The sequence below is a fragment of the Chiloscyllium plagiosum genome, chromosome 11, assembly GCF_004010195.1.
Source record: "Chiloscyllium plagiosum isolate BGI_BamShark_2017 chromosome 11, ASM401019v2, whole genome shotgun sequence".
Taxonomy (NCBI): domain Eukaryota; kingdom Metazoa; phylum Chordata; class Chondrichthyes; order Orectolobiformes; family Hemiscylliidae; genus Chiloscyllium; species Chiloscyllium plagiosum.
The window spans coordinates 1,785,984-1,798,599 of record NC_057720.1 but is presented as its reverse complement, the minus strand read 5'-3'; the positions used below and the strand labels follow the sequence as shown (position 1 = coordinate 1,798,599).

Here is a 12,616-nt window from a genome sequence, read left to right as displayed (position 1 = left end):
TGTCAGTGCAGTGATTGTGGGAGTTCAGTTACAGTGTATTGTGGGTGTTGGGTTATGGTGTGTTGTGGGTGTTGGGTTACAGTGTGTAGTGGGTGTTGGGTTACAGTGTGTTGGGTTATGGTGTGTTGTGTGTGCTGTTTTATGGTGTACTGAGAGGTTATCCGAAACCAAAATGGCATGTTTGCATTAGGGTTCTTTGGGAGTTTGGGAGAGTTGAGCTACAATGTTTCAGGAGTGTTGAGTTATGATGCATTGTAAGGATTGCGTTATGATGCAGTGGTTACAGGAGAACGTATCAGAGTTTCAATGAAATGCAGTATTGGCTGTAGCTGGGATTTGCTGTTGCCCGTGTGCATGGAGAATGAAGATCAATTTCATGACTTCCCTTCTGTGCTGCACAATAGTGTCCTGGAGATTGATCATTATCTTCCAATGACCGAGGTTTTACAGGAGTCAACAATTTCCTGAGGATGTCCATCATCTCCACTAGACATATGGGACAGCTAACCTTGAGGGGGCCACTGCAATAGGGCAGACAGCTGGCTGTCAGATCCTGGATCTGAGGTCCTTTACTCCACAGTGTACAGATCTCCAGCTGTGAGACCCCTGACCAAACAGGCTCATTTGATGCTGAGTTTTCCAAACCCCACAATGTAACAGGAGCTCAGTCAACTGCCAGTGTGTTTTCAGCATAACAGAGAGTAAATATGAAAGTTAAATTCTCCAAACACCAAATATTAGCCTCCAAGAATGAATGTTCACTGTGATCCTTGTGCACACTCACCTGGGAGATGGATTGCAGTATAACTGCAGTCTCAGTGACAGCTCTATTCAAATCCATACTTTTATAGTTCTTTGTATTTTTTTAACACATGGCCTTTGATGTTTTCTAGTGATCTTTCTCTGCATTATTGAAGTGATCATCATTCTGATGTTGATTTTCCTACGGAAAAGAATCTGTATTGCAATTGCACTGCTCAGGGAAGGGAGCAAGTAAGTGGCCTCTAATATTGTTTGAGGAACTGAGATGGTGTGGGTTTATTCTGGAATGTTTTTCATGATCTCAAAAACATTGCCAGTTACAATGTGTGCTAGCTTAACACCCCCAACCCCTGATATCTGAAATCTTGTGAAGTGCGGTTACAAGGTTCTTTCCAAACCCGATCTGAATGAACTCAATACAAAGTAGGAGCTGGACAACACATCAGCCCCTTGAGCCTATTCTGTCATCCAGCAGCATCATGGTTGACCTGATTAATATACATTTCTTCTTCGCTGTCTTAGCTAGACAACCCCTTCTTTTTAAACAGTGACGCTGGTTCTAGATTCTCCTACAAGAGGAAATATCCTCCCCACATACACCCACCAAGGCCCCCTCAAAAGCTTGTGTTTCAATAGTGTCCCCTCGTTCTGTCCTAATCTCCAGCAGGACACAAGTCTAGCCTTTCCTCATAAGCCAACCTACTGCTTCAGAGTGAGCTGTTTCCAAGGCACTTACATAACATCATCAAGGAATTAAGAACTAGGAGCAGGAGGGAGCCATTCAGCCCTTTGGACCTGCTCCACCATTCAAAATCTCACCTCAACTTCAGCTTCACTTTCCTGCATGCTCTCCTTAACCCTTCAACCTGTTATGAATTAAAAATCTGTCTGTCTCCTCCTTAAATTTAATCAATATCCTAGAATCCACTGTGATCTGGAGGAATGAATTTCACAGATTCATGGCCCTTTGAGAGAAGTAATTCCTCCTCATCTCTCTTTTAAATCTGCGACCCCTTGCAGTAAAGCTATGGCCTCTCATTCTAGATTCCCTGACATGGGGAAACTTCTCCTCCACGTCTACTCTGTCAATCCCCTTTATTATCTTGATTAGATTTCCACTCATTCTTCTAAACTCTAGAGAGTATCAGCCTAAATTGCTCAATCTCTCTTCATAGGGACAAATCCTCTATCCCTGTAAACAATCCAGTGACCCTCCTCTGAACTACCTCCAATACAACTACATGCCTCCTCAGGTAAAGGAACCAAAATTGTCTGTAATTAAATACGATGACCAGGATGGTACACAGTACTTCAGATGTGGACTCAGCAGTGCCCTGTATAACTGAGGCATAAACACCCTAACCTTGTATTCACATTTCCTTGTGATAATTGACAAAATGCTATGAGTTTTTCTAATTGCTTGCTGTACCTGTGGACTGACTCTTTATGATTCATGCACTAGGACACCCAGATCCCTCTGCAACCTCTCACTGATTAAATAAGCTGCTTTGTTTTCATTCTTATTGCCAAAGGAAACAATTCCTCATTTACATAATTTTGGAGTTAAAATATAATCTTATTCCAGATATAGTTGATTACAATCCCCACAACCCAATCCCAGGCAAGATATCCTAACATATGACTCTATCATACTCTAAACTCATTTACCCTTCAGTACCTGCCACCATGACAGCTGATGTTCACCAACAGCCTCCCAACTGAACCTCCGCTGTATCCTAACTGTTTGTTAAATCCTAGTATAACCCTCTCAATACCCCAGTGTTACACTGCTGTGTATTGTGATGTGGAGGTGCCGGTATTGGACTGGGGTGGACAAAGTCAGAAGTCACATGACACCATGTTATAGTCCAACAGATTCATTTGAAATCACAAGCTTTCGGCGTGCTGCTGCTTCATCAGGGGAAGTGCTAATGACTGACAAAGGAGCAGCACTCAGAAAGCTTGTGATTTCAAATAAACCTGTTGGACTATAACCTGGTGTTATGTGACTTCTGGCTGTGTATTGTAACATCACTGTCCATCATACCCTAATGTGTCCCTCAATTAGCTCCAAACTTGTGTCAACCCATCGAGCAATTAGAACCTCACAATTAATGTGCCATTTCAAACCTGAACCTGTGCTAAAAAGTAGACTTGACTTCTGAATATCGATTTAAAAATCCAGGTCAATTTATCCATCAACATAAGAGACTCACTAAATAATTCCAGTTGAGAATGAAAGAGAATGTGGAATTATGGGAAGATTACCTGCATGAAGACATGAGGGAGACATGAACGAAAGATTTAGGGATAGGATGAGGTCAGGACACAGGAGGCCTCATGAAAATGAATACCAGAAAAGCTGCTTGGACCGCTACTGTGCTGTAAATGTAATGTTATTCTAAAATCATTGATGTACAAAAACAAAGAGAATAAATGAGAATCCCAGCACAGGAACAGGCCCTTCGGCCCTCCAAGCCTGTGCTGATCACCATGCCCAAACTAAACTAAAAAACAAACCTTCTGTCCTTATTCGGTCAGTATCCCTCTATTCCCTCCCTACTCATGTAATTATCCAGATACTTCTTACATGTCGCCAATGTATCTGCATCTACCACTTCCTCTGGCAATGTGTTCCAGGCGTGATAAACTTCCCTCGCACATCTCCCTTAAACATTCTCCCTCTCACCTTGAACCTGTGTCCCCTTGTAATTGAAACTTTAACCCTGAGGAGAAAGCTCTGACTATCCACCCTATCTATACATCTCATAATGTTGTGGACCTTTATCAGGTCTCCTTTCAGCCACAGCCAGTGAAAACAATCCTAGTCTTTTTAACCTTTCCTCAGAGTCAATGCCCTCGAGACCAGGCAACATCTTGGTGAACCTTCTCTGCACTTTCCCCAAAGCTTCCACGTGCTTCTGATAGAATGGTGACCGAAACTGCACACAATACTCCAAATGTGGTCTAATGTAATCTTATATGTTAACACTTTAATTACAATCTAATTTCTATTGAGTCATGTGGTAGTTTCTACATTGTAACTGTTTGTTTTTGTCACCAGGGCCATAGGATACATCATGTCCACTTTATTCTACCCAATTATCACCTTCCTGCTCCTTGCTGTCTGTATTTCCTATTGGGCTATCACAGCAATGTATCCTTTTAGAATACACTATGTCGCAACTGATCTCATATCATGTAATAAACACTGAAGACTAAATCTCAGATCCTTACAGTCAAACCTCAGCTCAAATGGTCTGGTAACAGTTTCAGGTTTCAAAGAAAGTGAAGCAGCAAAAGATGTCATCTTTTCTTAAAATAGCTCAAGCAAACTCTGAGTATTTCAGAGAGAGAAAAAGCCGAGGAGATATACCAGGGTGGGATCAGGGACTTGAACGATAGAGAGATTGGAGAAGCTGGGATTGTTCTCCTTAGAGCAGAGGAGGTTTTGGGGGGTTTAACCGAGATGTTCAAAATCATGGAGAGAGTTTGATTGAGTAAATCAGGAGACAGTGTTTCCGGGGCAGGAGGGTGAGGGAGCAGATGGAGACAGATTGAAGGGGATCGGGGAAAAGCCCCAGACGGGGGAGATGAGGGGGACTGTTTTACACAGTGAGTTGTTGGGATCTGGAAGGTGCTGCCTGAAAGGGCGGTGGGAGCAGATTCAATCAGAACTTTCACACAGGGAATCGGAAAAATGCAGGAAATGGAACATTTGCAGTTCTGTGGGGAAAGAGTAGGTAAGTTAGAATAATTGGATCTGTCAAAGGGTCAGCACAGGAATGATGGGTTAAATGGCATTTTTCTGTGCTGGAAGATTCTATCCTTTGCTGAATTTATCTGTCAGAGTTGTATTATGCTTTAAAGTTTTGTTAGAATTTTGGGACATGAACAATTAAAAACTATTGATACACTTTTTAACATGAACTGTCCAGATTCCTGTCAACGTCCGGTGAAGCTGTGTACAAAATCATGACCAATCGGGGTCATTGTATATATGCAAATAGAACGTGCAATCCTGAGGTAATTAATCGGTTTGTCCCATATTGGGAACGGGATGGGGCGAGGCCGAGATTCCAGTTCATACAACATGAGAGTCTCTCCAGACAAATTTAAAGTCAACCATGTTGGTGTGGGACTGGAGTCACATATTGCCTTGGCCGGGTAAGGGGTGACAGGGTTTTTCTCTTGATGGGGCCTGAATAAACCAGTTGGGTTTTTGTGAGAAGTTGATAGCTTCGTCTCCGCTACCTACTGAGTCCAGGTTTTCAATTTCACCTACCTACATATTCAGGAGTTCTTATGGCTAAAATTCTTCAGACTGAAGGGATCAAAGGGTAAGGGGGAGAAAGCACAAACAAGACTGACTTGGATGATCGACCATGATCCTATTGAACGGTGGAGGAGGCTCGAAGGGCCGAATGGCCTACTCCTGCTCCTGTTTTTAATGTTTTGGAACTTCATTTCTGGTTCCCTTTTGAAGGTTATTCTTGAATCTGCTCCCATCGTCCTTTCAGGAAGCACCTTCCAGATCATAACAACTCACTTGGAAAAAGAAATCCTTCATCCCGCTCCTAGAGATGTTGGCAATGAGTTTAAATCTGGCTCCTCCACTTCTGCCACTGGAGACTATTCCTCTCTCAATACTGGACCAATACCAACACCTAATGATTCTAAAGATCTGTACAAAATCACAGTTTGATGCTCTCTCCAGGGAAACCTGTCCCCAGATGCCCATCAGTCATTTCCTCCAGTTTTGCTGTGCCATCATAAAACAGATGATGTTTCTCTCTTTTACCATCTTTACTTTTAACCTCTGCAGTCTTCCTTGTGTCGGCATCTTTGCGAACATTATTGATGTCGCATACAAGAATAAATAAATCACCGAGGAAACTCACCCCTCCTCCTCCTCTTCTCTCTCTCCCTCTCTCTCTCTCTCTCTCTCTCTCTCTCTCTCTAGTGGACTACGTTTGTGTGACACTGGGTGTTACACTGATGGGCAGGCCACCATACAGTTAGTCCAGTTGGATGTTAGCCTGGGTAAGAGGAAGAGAAAGCGTGTCCACATTCTGCCGGGTAGCACCCACGACAATACCCAAAGTGCTGCCAGTTCACTAGAACGAGGCACCCAACTTCATTCCCTGTCCACAATTCCCCTCATACCAACCCCCCCCACCCCGCCCCAGATTAAACACAGCAATTTCCGTCAGGCACTGCAGTGTTATCATCTCGAGCCCAGTTCCCAGGTCAGTTTGAGAATTAGAATTCCGTTTCATAAAATGTCTGGGATGACTGTGAAAGCAGTCAGCTGTCTTAGGAACACAACTGGTTCAAGTCAGGTGCTGTACCTGACTTCAGTCGCACGCCAATATGGCAAACCAAGAACTGCCCTCTGAGGGGACTGAGTGAGACACCCATTTGTATCAAACCCACTACCATTAGATTAAAGAGAAAGAGAGCTGTGCAACACCCCCCCTCCAGGGGCAATTAGGGACAGATCGGCTTTGCTGATTGGGCAATGAAATGAATAAACTTATTTTCTAAGCCTGATGTGTAACCTGATTGATGTATAAGGTCATGGTTCTGAAAAGGCTAATGTTCATATTACATTGGCTCCATCCATTCTCCTGACATCACACACAGAGTGGGGGGGTGTGTGGAGCTTTTGGAGGGAGCAGATGGATATGGACCAACTCCATGCAGTCCTGCTCATTCTCCCTGAGCAGTGTCCCTGTAATTACTACTGTCATGAATTGACTCTCTTGATATCTCTGAACAGACCTCTCGTGTAGGTATTCCACGGTGATGGATCCAGTAATCACTACATAGGTTCAGGGCAAAGCAAAGACAGAAGGCAAAGAAAAGCAGAAATTGCTAGAGAAGCTGTGCAGGTCTGGCACCATCCGTGGAGAGAGAAAGAGAGAGACAGAGTTAACTTTTGGAGCCTGATATAATTCTTCCTCTTCACCTCTTCCAAAGAAGAGTCATCTTCACTTGAAATGATAACTCTGTTTCTCTCTTCACAGACGCTGCCAGGCTTACTGAGTTTCTTCAGCATTCTGTGTTTGTTTCAGATTTCCAGCATCTGCAGGATGTTGCTTTTGCCAAAGTCAGGGGAAGGATCAGTGGCAGTGAGCTATGTAAAACTGTCCTGACCTAGCCAGCCACCCACACTGCTGACCTGTGACCTTTCTTTCCCTGACAGGTATTTAACACCAGCAATGTCACCAAGTTGTGCCCAGGTGCTCAATGTGCCTTCGCTTTCTATGGTGGAGAGAGTGTTTACCACAAGTACATCTTCATCCTTCAGATCTGCAACCTCTTTGTCTTTTTGTGGCTGGTGAACTTTGCCATTGCGCTGGGGCAGTGCACATTGGCAGGTGCCTTCGCTTCCTATTACTGGGCATTTAAGAAACCAGCTGACATACCAGCCTTCCCTTTGCTTGCTGCGTTCGGTCGTTCCCTGAGGTAAGATCATCAAAGTCCTCAGTTCAGCAGCCAGTTTCTAAAATTAAATACAAACTATTACAATCCAGCACACACGCCAGCCCAGCGATACACAGCCAGCGCCTATTTGTCATCTCAGGTGCACACACAAAGATCCCAAGCCACTATTACAAACAAAGCAGTGAGGATTATCCCAGTGTTCTGGGTAGTATTTATCCCTTCACTAACATCATAACCCACAGCTTATCAGGCGAACATGACTGCGATGCGTGTATACATTACACAGGGACTCCATTTTAAAATGCATCAATGGCTGTAAAATACTTGTGGGTGTGTTTAGATTGTGAAAGATGAGAGAGAAATAAAAGCCCTTTGCAACTTAACAGGGTGAGATTTGCTTTGCATATTGCCTCACCCTCCTAAATATCTACTTATTTTTGTTCATTCATGGGACATGGGTGTCACTGGCTGGGCCAGCATTTATTACCCGTCCCTAGTTGCCCCTTGAGAAGGTGGCAGTGAACTGCCTTCTTGAACTGCTGCAATCCATCTGCTGTGGATTGACCCACAATGCCCTTAGGGAGGGAATTCCAGGATTTTGGCCAGTGGCAGTGAACGAACAGTGATATATTTCCAAGACAGAATGGTAAGTGGCTTGGAAGGGAACTTGCAGGGGGTGGTGTTAAAGCATAGAACATTACAGCTCAGTACAGGCCCTTCGGCCCTTGATGTTGCGCCGACCTGTGAAACCAATCTGAAGCTTATCTAACCTACACTATTCCATTCTCATCCATATGTTTATCCAATGACCATTTAAATGCCCTTAACATTGCTGAGTCTACTACTGTTGCAGGCAGGGCATTCCATGCCCACACTATGCTCTGAGTAAAGAACCTACCTCTGATATCTGTCCTATATTTCAGTAAGGCATTTGATGAGGTTCCCCATGATAGGCTGTTGCACAAAATACAGAGGCATGGGATTGAGGGTGATTTAGTGGTTTGGATCAGAAATTGGCTAGCTGTAAGAAGACAGATGGTGGTGGTTGATGGGAAATGTTCATCCTGAAGTTCAGTTACTAGTGCTGTACCGCAGGGGTCTGTTTTAGGGTCACTGCTGTTTGTCATTTTTATAAATGACCTGAATTGTGGGCGGCACGGTGGCACAGTGGTTAGCACTGCTGCCTCACAGCGCCAGAGACCCGGGTTCAATTCCCGCCTCAGGCGACCGACTGTGTGGAGTTTGCACATTCTCCCCGTGTCTGCGTGGGTTTCCTCCGGGTGCTCCGGTTTCCTCCCACAGTCCAAAGATGTGCAGGTCAGGTGAATTGGCCATGCTAAGTTGTCCGTAGTGTTAGGTAAGAGGTAAATGTAGGGGTATGGGTGGTTTGCGCTTCGGCGGGTCAGTGTGGACTTGTTGGGCCGAAGGGCCTGTTTCCACACTGTAAAGTAATCTAATCTAATCTAATCTAATCAAATAAAAGGATAGGTTAGTAAATTTGTGGATGACACTAAGATTGGTGAAGTTGTGGACAGTATTGAAGGATGTTGCAGGTTACAGAGGGGCAGAGATAAGCTGCAGAGCTGGGCTGAGAGGTGGCAAGTGGAGTTTAATGTGGAAAATTGTGAGGTGATTCACTTTGCAAGGAGTAACAGGAATACAGAATACTGGGCTAATGGTAAGATTCTTGGTAGTGTGGATGCGCAGAGTGATCTCGGTGTCCAGGTACATAGATCCGTATAAGTTGATACCCAGGTTGATAGGGTTGTTAAGAAGGCACATGATGGGTTAGCTTTTATTGGTAGAGGGATTGACTTTCGGAGCCATGAAGTCATGTTGGCAGCTGTACAAAACTCAGGTGCGGCTGCACTTAGAGTATTGCATACAGTTCTGGTCACGATTTGGAGATGCCGGTGTTGGACTGGGGTGTACAAAGTTAAAAAGCACACAACACCAGGTTATAGTCTAACAGGTTTAATTGGAAGCACTAGCTTTCGGAGCGACTGATAGTCACTATCACCTGATGAAGGAGCGTCGCTCCGAAAGCTAGTGCTTCCAATTAAACCTGTTGGACTATAACCTGGTGTTGTGTGATTTTTAGTTCTGGTCACCGCATTATAGGAAGCATGTGAAAGCTTTGGAAAGGGTGCAGAGGAGATTTACAGAATCTTCAATCTGTCCTCCTAACAATGGAGTCCCCAGTGACTAATGCTCTGATCCTCTCCCCCCTTCCCGCCTGAGCAACAGGGGCACACTCTGTGCCAGAAACCTGTGCCCCATGGATTACCCCTGTTCCCCATGGATTACCCCTGTGCCCATGTATCTGCTGCCCTTGCCCTTTGAGATGGAAGTGGTCATGGGTTTGGAGGGCACTGTCCAAGGATCTTTGGTGGACAGTACACATGGCTGCTACTGAATGTTGGCGGTGAGGGAATGGATGCTTGTGGATGTGGTGACTATCAAGTGGGCTGCTTTATCCTGGATGGTATCAAGTTTTTCAGTGTTGTTGTTGGAGCTGCCCTCAACCAGGGCAAGTGGGGAATGCTCCATCACAGCCCTGACTTGTATCTTGTAGATGGTGGACAGGCTTTGGGGAGTCAGGAGAAGAGTTTTGTATTGCAATATTCCTAACCTCTGACCTGCTATTGTAGCTACAGTATTTAGATGATGAGTGTCTGGTCAATGGTAACACCTAACCCTGTTGTAAGTGATTTTCTTGGCCCAAGTCAGTTCCTGTAAATTACAATTACGCTTAAAAGCAAAGAACTAGATGCAGAAACAGGCCCTTCAGCCCCTTTATCCACCTTCCCTGCTTAACAAGACCACAGCTGACCATCGATTTCACTTTCCCCCTGTATCCCCATCTCCTTTGATTACGTAGTGTCCAAGATTCTATTAATTTCTGGTTTGAGCATTCTCAGGAGCTGAACTTCCACAGCCCCCTGGGGTACAGAATTCCAAAGATTGACCACAATTTGAGTGACGGAATTTCACTACTGTTCAGTGCTCCAGAGCGATCCTTCATTCTGAGTTGGCTCTTATCTTGGAGATTCTCCAGCCCGTCAGCCCCGATCAGATCAAACCCTGTACGCAAGCTCATTGCTCACGGATTGTCAACCTCTCCCTGATTTGTTTGGAGTCTCTGGGACAAGGATGGCTCATAAACAAGCTAATGAGAAGCAAACTAATTAGGAGGCAGAAGTAGGCCATTCTGCCCATCAGATCTGTTGCACCATTCCATAAAATCATGGCTGATGTCAGCCTCAGTATCCGCTCTGTTGTCACCAAGCACGGATTCATGTGTTAGTGTGGAAGCTGTCTACCTCTGCCTCCACCATCACCAGGGAAACAAGTTCCAAACTCTCCAGACGATCTGAGAGAAAAACATTCTCCTCATTTCACTCTCATTGGGAGACCCTCTATTTGTAATTGCCCTAGATGCTGCAATATTCAAAAAACAGTGGGAGAAAATGATCAATACCTTTAGATTGCTTTCATTTTTATTTCTGTTTATTATTTATAAAGGTTTTGGTGATGGGATGTTTGAATGGACAGGGTACACGCACCTGGGAATTCCTGTTAAAACCTTCAGCAATGTTTTTAATCAGATTTATCGACCCTCCCGTAACCCCCAGCAGGGAGGTGTTGATGGCATCCAACTGCAATAGAATCATTCACTCCTGTTTCAATTTGTCAATCACCTTGAATGAAGGAAAATTGATACTTTCCAACAAGATTGATGGGGTCGTGTAAAGAATTCTTGAACTTCAAACTCTTAAGGCTGCATGCCTCCTCCCTCCCCTCCCATGATCTTCTCCAGCCCCACCACCTGCTGACATCTCTGCTGTAGTCTCGTTTCCCTCTCATGACCTCCCACAGTTTGAATCCCTCTATCTCTGAAGGCTGGGCCTTTAGTTGTCTGGGCCCTAAGCCCTAGAATGCCCTCTCATTCCCCTCTCCTCCTTACACATGCTCCTTTATAACCTCACTGTCTATCCTCGATTTTAGACACCATCTGGAAACCTCCTTCAGGCCCGTGTCAAATTTCTGTTAGATTTGCCCTCATGTGAAATACCTTACTACATTAAAAGTGCTATATAAATGCATTTGTAATAATACAAATCTTATTGGCCTTCTGGAAATTCTTGACAGAAACACAGTATAGAAAATATTCCTTCCTGGAGGTTGTACCTGGATGCAGTGACAGAATCATAAAATCTCTATATTGTGGAATTGGCCATTCAGCCCATCGAGTCGTAGTGACTCTCTGAAAAGCTTCCTACCCCATCACTGTACCTTGCATTTCCCATGACTAATCCACCGAGCCTACACCTTATGGGCAAACTAATATGGCCAATCCACCTAACCTGCACGTCTCTGGGAGGGAACCCACACAGACAGCAGGATAACGTGCAAACTGCACACAGACAGTCACTCGAGGTGGAAATCGAACCCGGTTCCCTTGCATTGTGAGGCAGCAGTGCTAACCACCGTGCTGCCTGACAGGGGCTCTTGAATTCCCACACATTTTCCAGGACTTTTAAAAGAATTATTCACAGGATGTGGGACATTGCTGGCTAGGCCAGTGTTTATTACCCATCACTGATACAGGGAGATGGCAGCAGAGTGACAATGTCCCTAACCCAACTCAATGAGCCATATGTTCAAATCCCACCAAAACCATCCCAGCAGCTGATTGAATTTAGACTCACTTCATAAAGATCCAGAGCCTAAAAGTCTTTGTCTCTGAGATGGAGACTGTGTCAATTGCTGTTGAATGTAGTACAAATCTCTTCAGTCCAACAGATGATGCTCCCCATCCCAGGAAAGTCAAGCTTTTTTTCATTAATTTGTAGGATGTGGGTGTCACTGGCTGAGCCCAGCATTTATTGCCTGTCCCTAGTTGCCCCTTGAGAAGGCGGGGGTGAGCTGCCCTCTTGAACCGCTGCAGTCCATATGCTCCACAATGCCCTTAGGGAGGGAATTTCAGGATTCTGACGCAGTGACGGTGGCAGAACGGCGATATATTTCCAAGTCAGGATGGTGAATGGCTTGGAAGGGAACTTGCAGGTGGTGGTTTTTCCATGTATCTGCTGTCCTTGTAGGTTTGGAAGGTGTTGTCTGAATTTATGAAGAGCACCTTGTAATGGTACACACTGCTGCTACTGAGTTTTGGTGGTGGAGGGAGTGGATGCTTGTGGATGTGGTGACAATCAAGTGGGCTGCTTTGTCCTGGATGGTTCTGGATCAGTGGTGCTGGAAGAGCACAGCAGTTCAGGCAGCATCCAACGAGCAGCGAAATCGACGTTTCGGGCAAAAGCCCTTCATCAGGAATAAAGGCAGTGAGCCTGAAGCGTGGAGAGATAAGCTGGAGGAGGGTGGGGGTGGGGAGAAAATAGCATGG

At 44.9% G+C, this 12,616-nt stretch overlaps 1 protein-coding gene across 5 annotated transcripts in view; it reads left to right on the top strand.

The window, feature by feature from the left end:
• Positions 1-12,616, top strand: part of LOC122554098 (choline transporter-like protein 5) — a 281,888-nt gene that overhangs the window by 235,908 nt on the left and 33,364 nt on the right. For all 5 annotated transcript variants that reach the window (XM_043698569.1, XM_043698571.1, XM_043698568.1 and 2 more), the window contains 4 exons: positions 894-993; positions 3,827-3,919; positions 4,701-4,788; positions 6,971-7,233. In XM_043698569.1, coding sequence (XP_043554504.1) covers positions 894-993; positions 3,827-3,919; positions 4,701-4,788; positions 6,971-7,233 — 544 coding nt within the window. The remainder of the gene's footprint in view (positions 1-893; positions 994-3,826; positions 3,920-4,700; positions 4,789-6,970; positions 7,234-12,616) is intronic.